The sequence below is a fragment of the Aulonocara sp. 'chitande type north' Nkhata Bay genome, linkage group LG1 (assembly GCF_057382095.1).
Source record: "Aulonocara sp. 'chitande type north' Nkhata Bay isolate Kocher_YH1m ecotype deep benthic linkage group LG1, A_spYH_male_GT1.1, whole genome shotgun sequence".
Classification (NCBI taxonomy): Eukaryota; Metazoa; Chordata; class Actinopteri; order Cichliformes; family Cichlidae; genus Aulonocara; species Aulonocara sp. 'chitande type north' Nkhata Bay.
Window position 1 is genome coordinate 17,826,575 of NC_141344.1, and position 19,498 is coordinate 17,846,072.

A 19,498-nucleotide genomic window follows, 5' to 3' on the forward strand; every position below is an offset into this window, starting at 1 on the left:
AGGTACAAACTATGGCAGCTAGATATAAAATTATTCTTAAGGTTGAAATATATCTAATATATATATGTATATATGTTTGTTCATTATTTTCTGTAACTATAATCCTGAATTTTGAGTACATTTTGGTCTATGGACTGCTGCATATTGCTCCAGTACCTCTGAGGAAAATAAGATGCAACTATTTGGCTGTTTCTTTTTCTACCGAAGGGTGTAATGAACTGGTTCTTATGTAGCCCTTTTCTACTCTATCTGAGCACTCAAAGTGCTTTATACAACTCTGTTCACCCATTTGCACAAGCACAATGCTCATTATGTAACTGCTTTCCAACATTTACTTGTGTTTACAGCAGCTTGGGGTTAGTTGCCCAAGGATATTTGAATTGCAAACTGGAGCACACTGGAGTCAAACCACCAACCTTCCAATAACTAAGTGGCCTGCTCTACCGCCTGAGCTGTGATGGAGTTTATCAGAATCAGAAAAAGTTGTGGAGGAATTTGCATGACAATTTTTACAAGATGTATGTCTTGGTTGGTTGAAATCTGGGATATTCATTACTTTTGTGAGGTAAGGGAAATGTGTGTCATATCTTTACAAACATCACATTGACAGAAAAAATCGGAAAACATCCTGTGCTTTTATGGGAGGACAAGTAGCCCCAAGGACCAGAATTTAAAGCCAATGTTTTACCATTATTGCCCGAAGAAAAGTGGCCTAACTGCGCAATACTGCTCTGAGGCAACAGACCAAAAATGGTGTTTTAGTAAATAAATTAAATCAGAATCTGCCATAAAAACTTATTTCAATTTAAACATGCATAAAAATGAAATCATACTTAGCAGCAGCTAGCACTATAAGCTGTGTCTTGGCCCCGGAAAGGATTGCTCCGCCCCCAGATCAAAGATCAAAACCTCATCTACTCGTTAATTAGCTAAACACGGAGGTGTCTTGTGTCACAAAATAATAATAATGATCACCAAAAATGTTGTTTGCTGCCTGAAGGCATCAGCATACCATAGAGGGTTAACATTAAAGACTAAACAACCACACAGGGTTAGATTACGAAAAATGTTCAAATCCAGCTGGGGCTGAGGCGAAATTGCAGCGATAACTATGGGTTTTCTGTGTTCCTCATAAAATTACGTTTAAATCTTATACTGTATACTAGGTCTGATTGTGACTTTATCTCTAGCTTCCCCCTGAAGGTGTAAGCTGAGAAAGCACAGTTGTTGTGTCGCCTGCTGTGATGTCACACGCCGGATGAACCCGCAGCTGCACCCACTTCACGTCAAAACAATCCGGAAGACGACACAGCATGATGGAACTGTTGTTGGGGCTGAAACGAGGTCAAAGCTAACACAAATACAAGTGGGTTTTAAAGCAGTTTAATCTAATAATGCTGTTAAATATGCAAAAGTAGCGTCTGAAGCGAAGGTTATTTAACCGCTTAAAGAGTCCAGTCACACAGGCTAACCTCGCATTTTGGATTCAAAGTCCATATCCTAGCTCTTTAACGCATTAAAGTCTTTTAGCTAACCGCAGACTGTTCCAGGGATACCATGGGCAACGGAATGAATAAGGTAGGTTTGCTGTTGTTGTTTATGTCATGTCATTACGCTGTTTGGGGGTGTTTTTGATGGTTAAAAGTCCAAAGCGATGCTGGTGAACGCAGGCGCCAATCACTGGTCGCTAATCAATCACGTGACACGCTCTGCCCTGTCAAAAACCCCCAAAAAAGACAAAATTTGGATCCAAGCCAGGGCTCTTGTGCTAGACTCTAACCTACAATACTGTTGTATGCCAACCTTAAGTTAAGTGTCTGTGTCTGCATGTCATGTTTTGATGCTGTGATATTGCACTGTCATTGTTAATTGACAGTTAAAAGGGTCCTCCTAAAAGAAAAAGCTAACTCATGTTGTTTTTATTAAAAAGTAAGATTGTTTATATCGATTTCTTCCTAAAAATGAAATTGTCATCCGCATCTATTTTGAGCTGCCACAACAATGTTCAGGTACTGTAGTGAGATATTTCATTAGAATCAATCCAGCACTTCATTACCTTCATACAGCTATTGTTCCATAGGTATAGTACCAAAGCTGTACAGTAACACTCAGTGGCCGTTTGCCACCCATCACATCATTCAGATAACCATGCATCATTGCTTCAAGCCTTGTATGGCCATAAGGAACGTTTCCTTTGCTCGTAGCTCCACTAGGATCTTTAGCCTTAAGCTTTAAATCCAATCTGGCTCGAATCAGAACATTTGTTCTTTTCATGCGAGGTTCTTGAAGCTGAATTGTAATGAACATCTAAGTGCAACATGTCTGTGACTGCTCCTTCACAGGTTGTTGATGGACTCTACCTTGGGAATATAAGAGGTAAGACAAACATGTATGTAGATTTATTGCTTTAATTACATACAGTATAGAAAGCCCAGTTGGGCCAGGTGTTCGGTGTAGCATTAGAGTACAATATTTTGCTCTGAGCACACTTTACATATTATCATTAATTCTCAAATAATGTTTAATTAGGGGAATTTTAACTCAACATAACTTAATCTTCTATATGAAAAAGTGAAAGCAGATTTTTAACATAAGCTCTCCCTTTTAAGCACATATATTCGTAGCTTAAAGAGTAAAATAATGTAATATTGTAAAGTCTCGCCCACAAGAAAATTAAACTGCTACAATGTGTGGCATAAAAACTAAAATAACAATCCAGAGCCTTGTGTTTCACTCTAGTCCGATGCAACCTCCTCAAGTTAATATGGCATTTGGAACATTCTAACTTTAGCTGCCTTGATGACGGTAAGAGTATAATGGCTAAATATAGCTAAAATGACAGGGACAAGTGACCACTTGCCCATCTGTACTAAGTAATGTTGCAGGATAACAAACTACTCACAGACCTGCTTCTGTAGCTGCTTGTAACGGGTCAAAGTCATGATTGTTTGTGTAAGATTCATACCAAAGGACCTGTTGAGATATGTTTCCCTCTCTCCTTGTCACAGATTCAGAAAACAGAGAAAGTTTATCTAAGAATGGCATCACACACATCCTGTCTGTGTACAACAATGCAAAACCGGTGTTTGAGGTTAGTGGGAAATCATGGTTAGTATTTCTGGATGTATTATGATTAAAAATTGCTACTTTCTGTGGAAAATCTTACCTGGTGTTTTTTTTTAAGGTCATGCGTGCAATGTTAATGATGTAATTTGTGCTTTCAGCCATCTGGGGGTGGTGATGAGTTATGGTTGGATTGCTTTGAAGTCTTGAGACTGAGATTGACAGATAAATTATGAGGTTCATGTGTATTAAAAGACAGAATCTTATTTTGTGTAAAACTGAACTTTTTTTTACTCTGGTAAAGAAAAAGGTTAAGTGTGAGAAATATGATTTAGAACACCGATATTCACCACCGTAGTATATCTCTGTAAGTTTCACATTGTCTCTGGTTTCACACACTGCTTACTGTAAATGCATTGTTTTGAGTGTTGGACACTGACCAAGACCAGGGGAACACATTAGATATTGATCTACAACCAGACTGACAAAAGGTTACAATGTTTTCTAAACAAAAACAAAATTCAAAAAAACCCCATGCCTCATATATATATTAACTGAAAATTGTACAAATAAAACAGAAGAAATATAAAAAATATATGTATGCTTATTTTGAAATTGATTCCAGCAATATCTTCCAGAAAAGGGACGTGTTTACTACCGTGCGTGCCGCTTCCTATTTTAATACAAACCTGTAAACGTTTAGAAACTAAGGACACCAATTACTATAATTTCTTTTTACGTATAAATTTAGCTTCTGTCAGTTTGGAGCCTCCTTTGTTGTATTGTTATGACAGATTTTTTTGTAATCTGCCACAAAAATATCAAAGTCAGTTGATCAGAGACGCTTGTACTACTCAAGACATGCTTATTTTAAATGCAGAAAGCTTTGGCAGCTTATGTTAATACACAATTTATATTGTTCAGCATTACTATGTTGCCTATGACATCAAAGGTCATTGGGGTTTGAAACGTGCTGTGATAATAAACAGTCCCTCTCGTCTCCTCTTCATAGAATAGAGTAGATTGCAATAGCTCTTTGCTGTCATTGTACATGTACAACAAACTTGTTGGGGCTCCATGCCAACTGTGGCTTTAACTGGTTTTAAGCTTGTTTTTGCATCCAGTAATTTCTTTTTAATCTATAATAATGTCATTCTTTAAATAATATTATACACCATGTGTGATGAAATCTCAAATACTTAAAATTGTAATCTGGGAAAGTATTCTTAGTCTTACACAGAGCGCTGAATTTCTTTTGAAGACACTGTGTTTTTGAGATGCTACTACATCATGTCACTAATTCACTTGAGTGTCTTTTTATTAGTATTACACAACTTGTCCAATATTTAGTTGCCTGTCTCCTAACATTTTTCACTAATGTTTTGCAGGACATGACATACCTTTGCATTCATGCAGCTGATGCTTCCAGCCAGAACCTGTGAGTAAACACGTACATGAAGGTTTAAAAACATTGGTGGATTCTTTTTCACCCTCTAGTCTTGGTTCCTTTGCAAATTTCAAAATGTATGCAGTAGACTATTTATAGGAGAGGAGAAGAGCAGTAACTCAAACAGTAGTCATACATAGGAGTTACAGCCATCTAATGATAGATTAAAGTTATTTAATATTCACTTCATTTCATTCTGTTCCTAAAGACTGAGCAAAAGAGGGCTTTTATTTTTTCACGTGCTTGTGAGAGAAAGGTTAAGTGAAAAAATAACAGATGAGTAAGTATGTTTAATGTGTCACTGTTCATCCAGAGTCTGACTTGTTGCTGCTCTGGGAGCTGGCGCTAACACGACACATTAGTCATAGCAGTCTTTGACCTCACACATCCCTTGTTGCTTTAAGTTTGCAGCATGAACTGAGGGGACAGTAAAGAGCCATTATTCAGTTGGAGTTTAAGCATTAAACTTTAGTGTCATATGACCCTGGTTGATGGCTTACTTTAAGGTCTTTATTGGCGTTGGAGAGGAATTACGTTGTTATGTCTGCACTAGTGCCCTACGTGGTTAGTCAGGGTTCATGCATAGGTACAAGTGGGACATTAGTAGGAATTTGATAAATCTCCAGTATATTATGTCAAAGACTTTACCTTGTTGGGTCAAAAAATCTCAGCGTTACTTTGAGCTCCACAGTTACTCAACCTCTCCTTGATTTGAAGGGGAACTTTATTTGCTTTAGTTTGTAAAAAAGTAGTACTGAGTCAAATGTAACTTAGTGAGAACTGAGGTTTAGTGGCTGGTTGGAAGTTGATGATTGTTGGGCTGGAGATGTCTGACCTCCACTGTCGCAATCAAGCGTCCTTCCCTCAGGCAGCAGAGGAAGGAAACCTAAGTGTGACATCTGGCTGTTTGCATCGACCACCCAGGGCTTTAATAAACCCCCTCTGTCACAATCACTGGTCTGAGTGATGCGAGTGTGAGGCCAACTGCCGTCCCACCATGCATGCCATGATCTAGGGGCCCCTGTCATTACGTCATTACATGTGATGGCCTCTGTTACATGGTGATGGTACACAGCAGAAACTGTCTCACATTTTGTAAAAGTTTAAAGCTTTCTGAAAAACCTTAACCTCTATGATTGCTTCAGTTCAGCAGAAAAGGATTAAGGTTGATGTGCTTAGATACTTCCTCGCTAGGAATCATCACATACTATACAAAAAAAAACTAAAGTGACAGCAAATCTTAGACCTATGTCCTAAATCACTGAAATAATACTAATACAGCAAAACTGTGGTCAGACTGCAGAAACAGCCCTTTTTTTTAATTGTTATTTGTGCAGCAGACAACGAGGAGCATAACAAAATAAATGTATCTAGCAACTAGCAAGCAGATTAAACCTATTTAAGCTTCTATGCATTTTGTGATGTCAGTGTTTTGTGAAATTCACACTGAAGACAGTAAATGCTATGAGGAATTCACACCCAAGACAGCAAGTGCTTAATTGAAATGGCATTAAATGTTATTTATATAGTTGCTAACAATGTATGTAGATATTTGTAGAGAGCCAGGGGTTCCCCTTTTTTTGAACCTTCTCTGAGAAAGTCTGTTAGTGTGCGTAGAGCATGAAGGTGTAAACTTTTGCATTTGCATCAACATGATGTGCTTTGGTCATAACTAAGGAAGCTCTTTTTTTAAAAATGATTTTTTGTTGTTGTTGTTGTTTTAGGCATATTAATATAATAATATTTTTAAAAACCACCATAGAAATACAGAAGCTCATTTTGCATATTAAACATACAGTAATCTAACAGCTTTTTGTTGCTAGAGGACTATTTTTATTCCAGTGTTCTCCTATTCAGTTCTACTTAACCGTAAATGTTTGTCACAACTTAGTTTTCTGCATATTAAACAAGACTGCCGGAAACTTCTGTGCTAGGATGACAGAACAAAGTGCTGAGGAGACATCTTTTAAAGAAGAGTTTGGATCTCAGGAAGGAGGAAAAAAGTAAAGTGACAGTCTATTTTAGCCCCAGTCTGTTACCCTGTCTGCTATTGAGTAACCAGCATCTGCTCCTCAGGAGACCAGCGCTATCAGCCATGCAATTCTTGATTATGCAAAACACCAGCAGTGTTTCCTGACAGTGTATAAGGAGGATATTTAAGGAGCAATAGCATTGCATTATGCTGCTTTATATTGGAAGATGTTTTGTGTGGATTTTTTGCAATCTTACAATTAGCGGTGATTTATTTTCTAAATTTACCCATGAAATGGCATTTGCTGTATTTTTGGTGTAAACCTAAAACGATGCCTCTGTTCGCACTGAGTAACCCAGCGCTGGAAAAAGACCAAATTTTGCAGTTAAGACAAAATGACGGCATTTACTTCCCTTGTCTGTCCCTACTGTCTGTGCTCTGGTCGACCACAGACTCTCTGTTTGAGCATACCCAACCTCTTTCTCACATGACAGCTTGGAGTAGCTAAAGGGAAAAAAAACACACCACAGTATGTTCTCCTGTTTCTGAGATATAACATAAATCTGTTGAAACTACCTCACACATTTCTGAACTTATCTCTAAATCTGAGAGTAATCTGTAGTTTCCACAGCTAATCTTAGTATATTATTATGGTTTTAACAACCTTTATGGAACCACAATGTTTGGGCCTTTAACACAGTTTCAGTTCAAGGTGGCCTTTTTCATATCCTATAATGTGTATTCCATTTTTAGCTTTACACTCCTTAAATGTTACTATGACCTTAGTAAAAGTGAACTGTTGTTTTCTGTTTGATGAGCAATACTATATTGACTCAGAAAACTTTACTGTGCTTTTTTTATGTCTTTCCAGACTGCAGCATTTTAAAGATTGCATTAGCTTCATCCATGAATGTCGCTTGAATGGTGGATCTTGTCTAGTTCACTGGTAGGTATTTACATCCAGCCAGCTTCCTACTCAAAACCAGAACAGGTCAGCCGTCTTTTTTAGGTACTTTCACAGTCAACATGACATTTGTCCTGATGGTTTGTGGCCTGTCCCATTTTTTTACCAGTTAACCGTAGGAAGTAAGGTATTAAACATCCAGCTGCTTAATGAAAAGAACCAAATAAGCCAAATGTCCTTTGTGTTCTTGCAGCCTTGCAGGTGTATCAAGGAGCACTACCATGGTGGTGGCCTACCTGATGACTGTCACCCACTATAGCTGGGAGGAGTGTCTGTCTGCTGTCAAAGCTGTTCGTTCCTTTGTTGGGCCAAACTATGGCTTCCAGCAGCAGCTGCAGGAGTACCAGACTACACAAGTCTCAGAGGTAAACATGCAAAGAAACAGAGAAGACATGAATGCACACACACTGTACACTACCTACAGAATGCATCCAATTCCCTTTTACTACTTCAGTGTTTCCGCTTAAAGTCAAATTTTAAAGTGCTTTTTCTAGCAGTAGCTTTGTGGTATACTGGCATTCTGTAGAAACTCTTGTGCTCTGTTATTTGTGATACAGACCCACACACATACATGCACACAGGATATGACACATACACCATTACACAGCACAGGCAGTCTGTGGTCAGTCTAGCAACTGTTAATCTGTTCAACTGCTGCATACCTTCTTTTTTTTTTTTTTTAAATTGCTTGTAATTCTTGTTGAGGACAAGAAGTATTCGTTTGAAATGACAGATCTGAGATTTACAACTGGAAAACTAAACCAGCACACATCTTCTGTTATATGCAATGGTTTACAAACCCTCAAATATTTTAATATCACAATGGCATAATGGTCTTTTGTATACGCAAGCCAATTACTCATTTAGTCAATCAGTAATCCAGTCTTTAAAATAGTACATAAGTTCTTAATATTGCATTCAATCACTAACACATCTTAGTACTAACTCTTAGGTTCAGAACTCATAGCAAGGGTTTCTAATGCTCCTCTGCTGCACATCAAGGAGGATCATCTCTGCATTTCTCACCTTTCTAAAAAATAGCTTGTGTTTTGTTTTGTTTTTGCCACCAGCAGCTTCACAGGTTTGCATAGCTGTTTTAACTTTTAGAATGCCTAATTTGTGATCACACATTTAAAAAAACATTCCTGTAATGTTTTTAGTTTTGATTCATGCACTTTCAGATATTACCTTGCTTTTTTCTTATATATAAATACATATATGCATAAGGTTGTCGTCAAGTTTACATCCACTCATCATGGGCATGAATGTCATTGTAATTTTGGGTTTTCATTGGGTGGAATCATTATGCAGCATACATCTTCAGTAACTTTAAAAAAACAAGAAGTGGGTGCACAAGTTTGAAGTTATTTGAGATTTTGTCTAATTCATACAGGATCGAAAGTAAAAATACATGCTCAAATATATACATACACCCAGACTAATATTTAGTTAAATGTTTCTTAGCAAGTTGCACATCGATCATGAGTGGCATCCATGTCCTTCTGTGGCCAGCTTATTCTTCCAGATGGGTAGCTGATGACCAATAAAGCATGTGTATTATAATATCTTAGATCTTATTCCCTCTATTGAGCTGGCTTCTGATCATCTTTTTTTTTTTTTTTTACCTCATGGAGGTACTTCCAATGTGTAGATTACTGAGTTTTAGACTTTCTTCTCATCATTCCAAGCCATACTCAGGTTAGACTACTGTTCTTAGAGTCTTGATGTTTTGCTCTATCAACCAGTAGATGGCGCTTTAGCCAGTCTGAACACCTGGATGAACACCTGCTGTTAGCATCCCACTTATTTGTTTTTTGCCAGGCTTTTGTGAAGTGCAGTTAGCTTCTTTACCCAGTACGTTTGGATGTCAGGTCCTGGTCCTATTCAGGTCTTAATTCTGGAGACTTGTTATTGAATGTTTTTTCTTCTGAAAGGTTGCTTTGGTCTGCTCTTAGGCTGGTGTTGTGTGACACCTTTCTCTCCAAGATGTTCTTTCACTATTGCTCCTTTTAAGCTCTGCATGGATTTGCCCTCATACTATTGTACTTGCAGCTGAGAGTGTACCCTGGATAGGTTTTGGGAGAAAAGGCCATTTATTCCCATGGCCTCTGTCCAGAGCTGTGAGCCTTTGTTTCGTAGATTCTATGGACAACTTGTTGCACTTCCTATTGATCCAGGACCTAACTCCCATGACACACTTCTACACCTCTCGTAACCAACTAAAGGACTTACCACTATAAATTTTAAATAAAACAACTCAGATGCAGTTGAAGTGCAAACTTTCAGCTTTAATTTGGTGGTTTGAACAACAACAACAAAAAGGGGAACTAAAGAATTTTTAACACACTCCCTTCATTTCAAGGGCTCAAAAGTAATTGGAGAAATTGAAAAACTAAAATTGAAATGTTCATTTCAAATACTTGGTTGAAAACCCTTTACTGGCAATGATAGCCTGAAGTCTTGAACTCATGGACATCATCAGATGCTGGGTTTCTTCCTTTTTAAAGCTCTGCCAGGCCTTTACTGCAGCTTCTTTCAGTTGCTGTTTGTTTGTGGGCCTTTCTGTCTAAAGTTTAGTCTACAACAAGTGAAATGCATGTTTATTGTGCTTAAGATCAGGTGACTGACTTGGCCATTCAAAAATATTCCACTGGGTTGCTTTGGCTGTATGTTTTGCGTCATTGTCCTTTGTCATTGTATTATGAAATGCCGCCCAATCAATTTGGCTGCATTTAGCTGGATTTGAGCAGACAGTACGTCTCTGAACACCCCAAAAATTAATTCAGCTGCTTCTGTACTGTGTCACATCATCAATAAGACACCTTAATGCCCACTCACATCCTGGGCCATTTGACCTCAGGAAATCACATGATAGGGTGGGGCTAGGTTTCACAGTGAGCTCACCCGAAACCTTGGCTGATTGTGACCTACACTCATTTTCACACCTTGGCTCGTGTGATTAGGTAGAGGTCCCTCTTGGGGGGACACTCCCGCAGGGCTTAAATCTGGAACTCTCCACATTTTGACCCTAGAACTGAAGAAGCTTCTCAGATGAGAGGTGAAACATCTTCAAGCAACAAGTCCAGACGCTTTTCTTTCCAAGCTCCTTAGATTACGATGACCTGGATGACTGAGAACCTTCACAGACATCATCAGTAAACAGTAGTGTCCCAGTGCCACTGGCAGTTATGCATGCCCAAGCCATCATACTGCTTCCGCCATGTTTTACAGATGATGTGGTATACTTTGGATCATGAGCTGTTCTTATAATGTACTCTATACCTGTTTTTTCTTGCCATCATTCCAGTAGAGGTTGATCTTGGTTTCATGTGTCCAAAGAATGTTTTTTCAGAACTGCGCTGGCTTTTTTAGATGTTTTTTTTTTTTCTCAATCTAGCCTTTCTATTCTTGAGGCTTATGAGTGGCTAGCACCTTGCTGTGAACCCTCTGTATTTAATTTCATGCAGTCTTTTTTTTTAAAATTTTTTATGGTGGACTTGAATATCGCCTACCTCCTGGAGAGTGTTGTTCACTTGGTTTGCTCTTCACCATGAAAATGATTCTGCGATCATCCACTACTGTTGTCTTCTGTGGATGTCTGAGTTCACTAGTGCTTTCTTTCTTTTTCAGGATTTACCAAACTGTAGATTTGGCCACTACTAATATTGTAGCAATTTCTCACATGGGTTTTTTCTGTTTTCGCAGCTTAAGGATGGCTTGTTTCGCCAGCCTTTGAGTCAACTGTCCAAATACAGTGGGAATTTAGAAACTGCACCAAAGTTTAGAAGAACTAAACTATGAATCAGATAAAGTCCACATAGTCCAGAAATAAAAACATGGCAATGCAAAGTACCATAATAGGTCCCCTTTAAATGTGAATTTTAACTTCCTATTGTATGGTTTATTCTAGAAAATATTTCCAGGTAAGTATGGTTGTGTATTTAAAGAAAATCTCAAATATATCCATGGTTTCCTTTAGCTTCAGCCATGTGGTGGACGCTTGTTGGCAACATTAAGAGTGGTCCTTCTCCTAACTTGAATTTAACAGAAAAGCTCACCTTTTTGTAAACCTGACTTATCTTGGTGCCTACGCCTAACCAAAAGCAAGACAAAGCCTAAGTAAACAAAAGTGAAAATGAAATTAAACAGTTCATGAAACAGGACACAAACTGTGGTCTCCAGGTTCACAGTTTTGTGATTTTAAACCACTGCCACCCTACCTGCCAGTATACTCTTTAAAACAAGTATTCTAAGTATCAGTTGCATGTTTACATTATAACTATCCAAAACATGTTTCAAACAACAGTTATTAACCAGATAAGTTTAGATTACTTCAGTTGTTCCCAAACTTTCTACCATTAGTTTAATAGTAAAAACTAATTTGTTTAATTAACCATACATTTTTAATTTATTGGTAATGTTACTGTAAAGTGTTTTAATAATAATAATTTATATATAGATAGATAAAATGTTTAAGCCAGTGTTTGAAATAATATTTCAAACACTGGCTTAAACATTTTGCATAATTTTATCTAATTTATTTAGCGATAGCTCTAACTGTGATTCCATTCCATTGGCACTTAAGTAGTCGTTGCACACAGAAGGGGAACTGTAGGGGGTTTGCTGGGATTGCATTAGCTCGGTACTGCTCATCACGTGTTTAACCATTACTGTCAGCATCTTGCAAAATAACATGACTGGAAAAAAAAAAGGTCATTATTTGTAGACTTTGCATTGACTTCGAGGATTTAAAGGGAAATAGGTTTTGTGTATTTGTGATTTTCCCACATGTGTCTCAGATAGAAAGTGAAGAATCTGAATTCAGCAATGTCTTCAATACAGCTCTAGCAACATTGTGTATCAGTGGTCATGGTTGCAGTGCATGTGAGATACAGCGTAATATACATAGTGACTAAAGCTTTGTAGTCTGTAGACATTCTGTAAAAGTTCAACAAAGGTTAGAAAAACAAGTTCCTGAAACTGAATGAAGCAAAACAGCTCCAGGCTTTTTAAATTTCAATTTCTCTAAAAAGCCTTAAATTTATCTATAAATTTGCTACATATCATAATATTGTAACCCAGCCAAATGCTCGCTTGTAACTGGATCACTGAGTTGTCATTTACAAAAAGAACAATCTGACAATTGGAAAGCGTGTTTGTGTGGGTGTGCAGGTGCACTGGTGAGTGGTGGCAGTGATGACCACAGATCTATCTGCTTATGAGTAGCATGATGAATTTAAAAAGGTGCAGATCTTTCATGTTGCCTTCATTGTGAAGTTGGGCAATAAACTGGAGCCTTGTCAGAATTTACTAATGTTATGACTTGAACAAATTCATCACTGGGTGAGCTTCTACCGATTTTATGAGTTTCTACTTTCAGTTTGTGTACCACGTGAAACACTTCTGACATGATTCATGTTCTTTATCAAGATGGTATAATGACAGATAAGAGCAGGTGTTGTACAGGATTCGGATATGACTGAGTTTATTGATGGCTTATCTTAAATCTTTGCTTTGAAGTGTTATTAATTTTTACAGTTCTGTTAATATTATGAGTCAGTTGTGCTCTGTTTGGTTTTTAGGGTGAGTGTGACAGTACTAATTTTAGGAAGATGGAGACTTTCACTTCATTAAAGAGTAAGGTATTGCACAAAATAATTGAAGAATTCCTGGACATCATTACAGCTCCTCCCTTTTTGACCTTTTATTAAACAAACGTTTAAATGTTTACTGCAAAGTAATGCTGCTGCATATAATACACTTATTGATAACCACCCCTTCTAGCGACTTCTAGTGTTTATATCTAGCTCTGAAAAGTCAATAAACTGTACTACAGTTCGACCTGGGCAATGTGAGGAAAATCTAATATTGTTTTTTTTTTTTTTTTTAAAGCTGTATCACGATACACAATATATATATATCACGATATGTTTAAATAACCTCCAAAAACAAGTGTTATTTTCAAGCATGTAGTGCCTGAAATTGCACTGGTATACTCATTCAAATCAACCATTCAATATTTTTTTCCAACTTTGAATACAAAAAACATCTGAATGAATCGAAATGTTTTATTTTAACCATTTTTTAACCATCAGTTGCACAGAGGTTTTTCACATATGATAGTACTGTCACAGTAAGACTCTTTCTGTGGTCAACCCTAGACCAAGAACATTCACAGGTATCGCAGCTGGTTTATTTAACATTTTCTTTGGTGTGTAGGGAGACATTGACATGCAGAGTTTTAAAACATTGTTCATTTTGCAATGAATGACTTTTCAGCTGGTGGGAAAAATTTGGGGTACTGCTACCTTTTGCGGCAATAGTTTTACAGCACGTTTTGCAAATTACCGCATTTTGTTTGATGTCCTCCTTGTGAAATACAAATGACAGTGAGTCTCATCCTCTCGCTCCTCTGAAATTCCCACTGTTGCCATATTTCTCGCTACCTGGTAGTATATAAACACACATGCTCACCGCATGTGTACCAGGTAGAACATTTTTCGGTTGGGAGGGGCTGATTAATGATGCATTTGCAGCATGTGGGGGAAAAATAAACCTCACAGTGAATTACATGCAGACAGTTCAATATTGCCATGGAAATTTATACTTGATGGTTACGATAAAGCCACTTTAACCGTCGTACATGGGAAAACTTGCAATATATCGAACATAGTCTATATATCACCCACCCCTAACTACAATCATTTGAAGGAGTTCACTTCGGTGTTATTGGATCAGGAAACAAACTTTTTTTTAACAATTTGGAGCAGCAAATTTTCATTCAACTCTCTCTTGCGCTCTCACTTACATGCACACACACTTCCCTTTTAAACACATAAGACAGTTTAAATTAAATTAAAATATACTTTAAATATAAATAATATAAATACTTCATAGAAGGTTCAAAATACACTTGTATCTCTGGTGACATAGATATGTATCTATATATAGTAGAGATGGACCGATCCGATATTACGTATCGGTATCGGTCCGATACTGACCTAAATTACTGGATCGGATATCGGAGAAAAATAAAAAATGTAATCCGATCCATTAAATATCACGAAAGCACCTCACAAAACTTGCAACACGCCGTAACTCACCTCAGAACGTATGCATCACGTGATAGAGCAGCTGTGGCATGCCCGACCTGTCAGTGGTCTGGATAGCATGTGGAGCTTCGCTAGCAACCTGGCATTTCATCTCCGACAAAGTTATCCCCGAGAGAAGTAAAGCAAGTGTGTAAGTCCATCTCTGAATGTTTGTAAAGCATTCCCACGTTAAGCTTAACAAGCGACTGCCTCTCGCTCTCCGGCTGCTACTTCAATCGTGAAACTGCTTAAATCAGCTGATCGGCTTTTCTGTCGCGAGTCTGTCTCTCGTTTGTTTTTGGTCCACTTTGCGCCAGAAAGAGCAAACCAGCGGCTGAACAACAGCAGCACGTTTAAGCTTGATAAGCTGTTGTTAGAATTTATTTAATATTAATTTCTACACCAGGATCTTTTTCTACGTAGCTGACGCTGGTAACTGTGCAGGGGCGGATCTAGCAAAGTTTAGCCAGGGGGGCCGATAGGGCATTAACTGGGAAAAGGGGGCACAAAGACATACTTTTCTTTCTTATTCTCATTTAAAATGTCTAGCTTTTAATAAATAATTATCTGACACCCAAAGTTTTAATTTGATGTAAAATGAATAGAAGTCAATTACTGTACATAGTGACTATTAAGTCTAATATATATACCCTAGTAAGCTATAGTACTTTTTACTTTGGGAAGGTACCATCTGTGCAGTCTGCAATTTTGTTGAAGAAAGATGTTGAATCTATTTAATATTTCTTGAAAAATAATTGATTTCTGTGCATTTTTTTTCACACTGCATCAAATTAAGGTTGATTACATCGATTAAGCATCATGAGGTGGCGCGTGAGGGGTGGTTCCCTATTTTTTTATTTATTTAATTTTGTTGTTGCTGGGAGTTGGAACCCTATTAGTTAGGTTGCTTAATATTTACGCTAAGTACTCTTTAAAATACCAGAATAGGGAGGATGGTGTAGGTCTAAGTTTATTAGATTGATCAGTATTGCTGAACTATGAAATATTTTTTTTGTATACAGGTATAACAGAATAGCTTTAGTGTAGTTGTTGTTTTAAACTTGAGTATGAACTTGCAGACTTGCAAAATGCAGCAAGATATTTTAAAAAACAGTTTTGTTGATTAAAAAACACTATATCGGATTCATATCGGTATCGGCAGATATCCAAATTTATGATATCGGTATCGGTATCGGACATAAAAAAGTGGTATCGTGCCATCTCTAATATATAGATATATATATATGATCACAAAGCTGCACAAATTGCATATAGGTTTAGAAAAAGAGGAACAAGAGAGTTGCATTTTCCATGAAAAAAACTAAACAAGTGTGTCACCATTTTAATTGCGCTACTTTCTGTAAATTTAGCTTTTCGGTATGAATACTCAAACTATTCTTTTGACATGTTCTCTAATGAAACTTGGGTGGATATGTATTTATAGCTTATAATCCACCTGTTTCTCAATGTTAAGCAGACTAATGTACTGTTTGAAGACACTGTAGATGTGGTATGAGGCAACTATGTTTCAAGGAGATCTGTGAATTTTAGGGAGGACAATTTATGTTGTATATTTGTTATTGTAACTTACAGTATGAATACACTTATAATAAAAAGTCACTATACTAGCAAATCTAAAAAAAACAACTAATATTGTAAAAGTTTGTTGTTGTTGTTTTTTAAATTTCAAATAACTTAGTACACTTTACATTTTAAAATTATGTCCTGAATTCATTACATGGTGAAACATTGCAATTTTTTGTTTTAATTGTGTTGATATGGATTTTAGCTCATGAAAATCTGAAGATTACTATTCAGTCAGTGTAAATATTGTGCATGTCTCAGTCTAGTTCAATACATGCAACCACAATCATGGGAAAGACTGCTGAGTTGACAGTTGTCCAGATGATCATCAACGCCCTCCCCAAGGAGGGCAAGCCACAGGAAATCATTGGTTAAAAAAAACTTGCTGTTCCCAGAGTGTTACATGAAAGCATATTAATGGTAAGCTGACTGAGGGGGGAAAAATGCGGTAGGAAAAGTAACTGGGATGACCACAGCCTTGAGAGTAAAGTTGAGCCAAGAAATTGGGTGAATTTCACAAGGAGTGGACAGAGGCTGGTGTTAGTGCATCAGGAGCCAACAAAGCACAGTCTTTGGCAAAGGAGCTACAACTGTCGCATTCATAATATCAGTCATATCCTGAATCGGAGACAGTATCAAAGGAGACTTATGTGCTGAGGAGAAAAAGAACTGGACTTTTGCTCAGGGGGACAAAATCCTCTTTTTAGGTGAAAGTAGAAGTTTATTTGGGAACTTAAGTTCTAGAATCTGAAGAAAAACCATAGAGGCACTGAATCCAAGGTGTTGGAAGTCCAGCGGGACGTTTCCACAGTCTGATGATTTGGGGTGCCATTTTTTCTTTTGGTGCTTTTTGTGCTTAGTCCAGTCAAAGTCAGTGCAGCTGTCTACCAGATTTTTAGAGTACTCCATGCACACATCTGCTGACAAGCTTTATGGTGATGCTGGTTTCCTTTTCCAGCAGAACTCATCACCTGCCCACAGTGTCTCATGCCAAATGCCAGAAAGTTGATTCTATTCATCTAGTTGTAGTGTTTTTAGTGGGAGAAACATTTTGTCACTCATCTAAGTGACGAATGCTCCAGATGATCATGGATGATTGAGCATGCATCAAGACTCTGCTACCAAATGGTTTGGTAACCATGGCATTACCATGCTTGACTGCCCAGCCAACTCTCTATTGCATCTGACCTTAACCCCACAGATAAACTATGAGGAAGACAAGAAACACCTGAACCAAAAATAAAGACAGGCTAAAGCCGTGCTTGCGGCACTGCCGAAGTGTTCAGTAACACCTCAGCAGTGCCACAAGCTAATTGCTTCGATGCCACACTCCACTGATGCAGTATTTAGTGGTAAAGGAGCTCAAAGTATTGTGTATTAATGAACGTACTTGTCAGAAGTTGGATATTTCTTATGGTAAATTCTTTTTCAATTTGAAAAAATGTTATTAATTTGAGATACTGGATTTCTGATTTTTATAAGCTATGAATTATTGTCATTAAAAAAATAAAACAAATAAGGCTTGAAATATTTGCCTGTTTCGTGTATATAAAATATATGGCAGTGAGTTATGTAAAATTGTATTATGTAGTTTGATCTTAACCATAAAAAATGTTATTTTAATTAACTGTTTTCCTTTCCCCTCTCTTCTTCAGTACAGAGTATGGTTACGGTCAAGTTTCCGTCCCAGTCCATTCAATGACCAGGAGCAGGTGGGTGCCCTGCTGAGCCAGTACACAGAGCAACAGCAGAGCCAGAAGAGGGGAGGTGATCACAGCTGGATAACTGTCAGTGACTACCCATCCATGCGATCCAATGCTGATGCTGATGGTGATGATGAAGGAAGCGGCTGAAACACAAGTCTGGTCATGCCAAACTTGTTCCCATTGCTGCCTGGAAATAGGCAGCACCCACTATTCTGTACTCATTTCCAAATCAACCCTCAGTCATATCTAACCTACATGTATTCATACAACTCTAAAAGCATAAGATAATATCGAGCACTTTTTACTTTATTCGCGTCTGTTTTTTTAAGAAGAGATGGAGGTTGATTTAGAATTGTGCTACAGACCTATAACCACTACCAGTACCCGCCACAGTCCCTTACAACCAAAACAGGGGTATTGGTGCTCACAGACGCCTTACTCTAAACACCTCAGCACCTTAGCCATGATGAGTGATGACCTTTGTTTCCACATGGACTCCTGCAATGTTCAGCTCAGCAGCCTTAATGCCATAATCAACTAACGGCATCTTAAATGAACATTTTGCCTATAGTTATATAAATATCTAGTCTGTTAAATCTCAGTTAAATCTAAAACCAAACTGATGGTTGATTGGATACGTACAAGTTTGCATATCAGCACTGCTTTTTGTGTTTGTAGGTTTGACAGCATGAAATTTGTTGTTACATTCATCCTACCTATAAATAGCTGCAACATACATCATAAGCATTGTACTAGCCACCTACAAAGATCACAAAACAATGAGTTTATCACTGCCTATGTAATTTACAGTATTCATGTTGACATAGTTGGATACTGCTCTTTCAGTATAGTTAGCACTTTCACTTTCATTTGGTTCATCGTAGAGAAAATTCCAAGCTGTGTACACACCACTTGTACCAATATTTGTTACAAAATCTAGTATCAGAAATCCACACCAAAACAACAAAACAAGTCTTTATATAAACTAGCAGAATATTGTGAGGCTAAAAAGAAAACTGTTATCAGTTCCCAGCAATTATTTCTTCTTTGCATTCATTGCAGGGCTGAGAGGACTGGTACTAAGTTATCCCTCACCAGGCACACAGGATTAAAGAAGAGCCAAACCTTTTTAAGTAGGTTGACACACGGAGACCGCACTGTGGACATTACAAATAAACCACTATGAGTGACACCTAAAAATATATTGAAAACAAGGCAAAATGTTCCTTTAAGTTTATTAACAGCAGGTTAAATTTGGGAATTTGAATTTAAAGTATAACTACATATTCAGGATGTCTGTAGTCCAAATGTTAAAGTCTTCCTGATTTTACCGAAGCTCTGATGTTATCTTTTTACTGTGTCAAAACAGATTTTTAAAGAATTTCTGTTTATAGTTTTGTGGATAATGTTTGTTGTCCTAATTGTGTATTTATGGTGTTTTGTTTGTTGTGTTTTATAATGAAATGCAGTGATGGAGAAATAATGGAATTGTTAATAAATCCACCCTATGAAGATAACGGTGTGTCTTTGTCTTTATAGTAAAGCATAAAAAGCAGATTTAGCTTGAGATGTATATTTGAGGATAAAACGTTACAATGGTTAAAATAATGAAATTAATTTAATTTTTTTCCTTAAGGTTTTCATTGTTTGACATAATGAAACAAATATCAG

The 19,498-nt window shown here is 37.4% G+C and overlaps 1 protein-coding gene across 1 annotated transcript; it reads left to right on the forward strand.

Annotated features, from left to right (window-relative positions):
• Nucleotides 1–1,246: 1,246 nt before the first annotated feature.
• dusp22a (dual specificity phosphatase 22a) lies at nucleotides 1,247–19,344 on the forward strand. Its single transcript, XM_086286116.1, has 7 exons — nucleotides 1,247–1,578; nucleotides 2,343–2,376; nucleotides 3,009–3,091; nucleotides 4,452–4,501; nucleotides 7,354–7,428; nucleotides 7,640–7,811; nucleotides 17,777–19,344. Exons 1-7 carry the CDS (start codon nucleotides 1,558–1,560, stop codon nucleotides 17,972–17,974), a joined length of 633 nt encoding a protein of 210 aa, XP_086142242.1. The 5' UTR covers nucleotides 1,247–1,557; the 3' UTR covers nucleotides 17,975–19,344.
• Nucleotides 19,345–19,498: the final 154 nt, after the last annotated feature.

Bases quoted from the DNA above. Each gene is read 5' to 3' on its own strand.
- dusp22a (XM_086286116.1), top strand. From the start codon at position 1,558: ATGGGCAACGGAATGAATAAG. The intron at 2,377-3,008 runs GTAAGACAAACA...TCCTTGTCACAG, and splicing joins CTACCTTGGGAATATAAGAG to ATTCAGAAAACAGAGAAAGT. The intron at 7,812-17,776 runs GTAAACATGCAA...TCTCTTCTTCAG, and splicing joins AGACTACACAAGTCTCAGAG to TACAGAGTATGGTTACGGTC.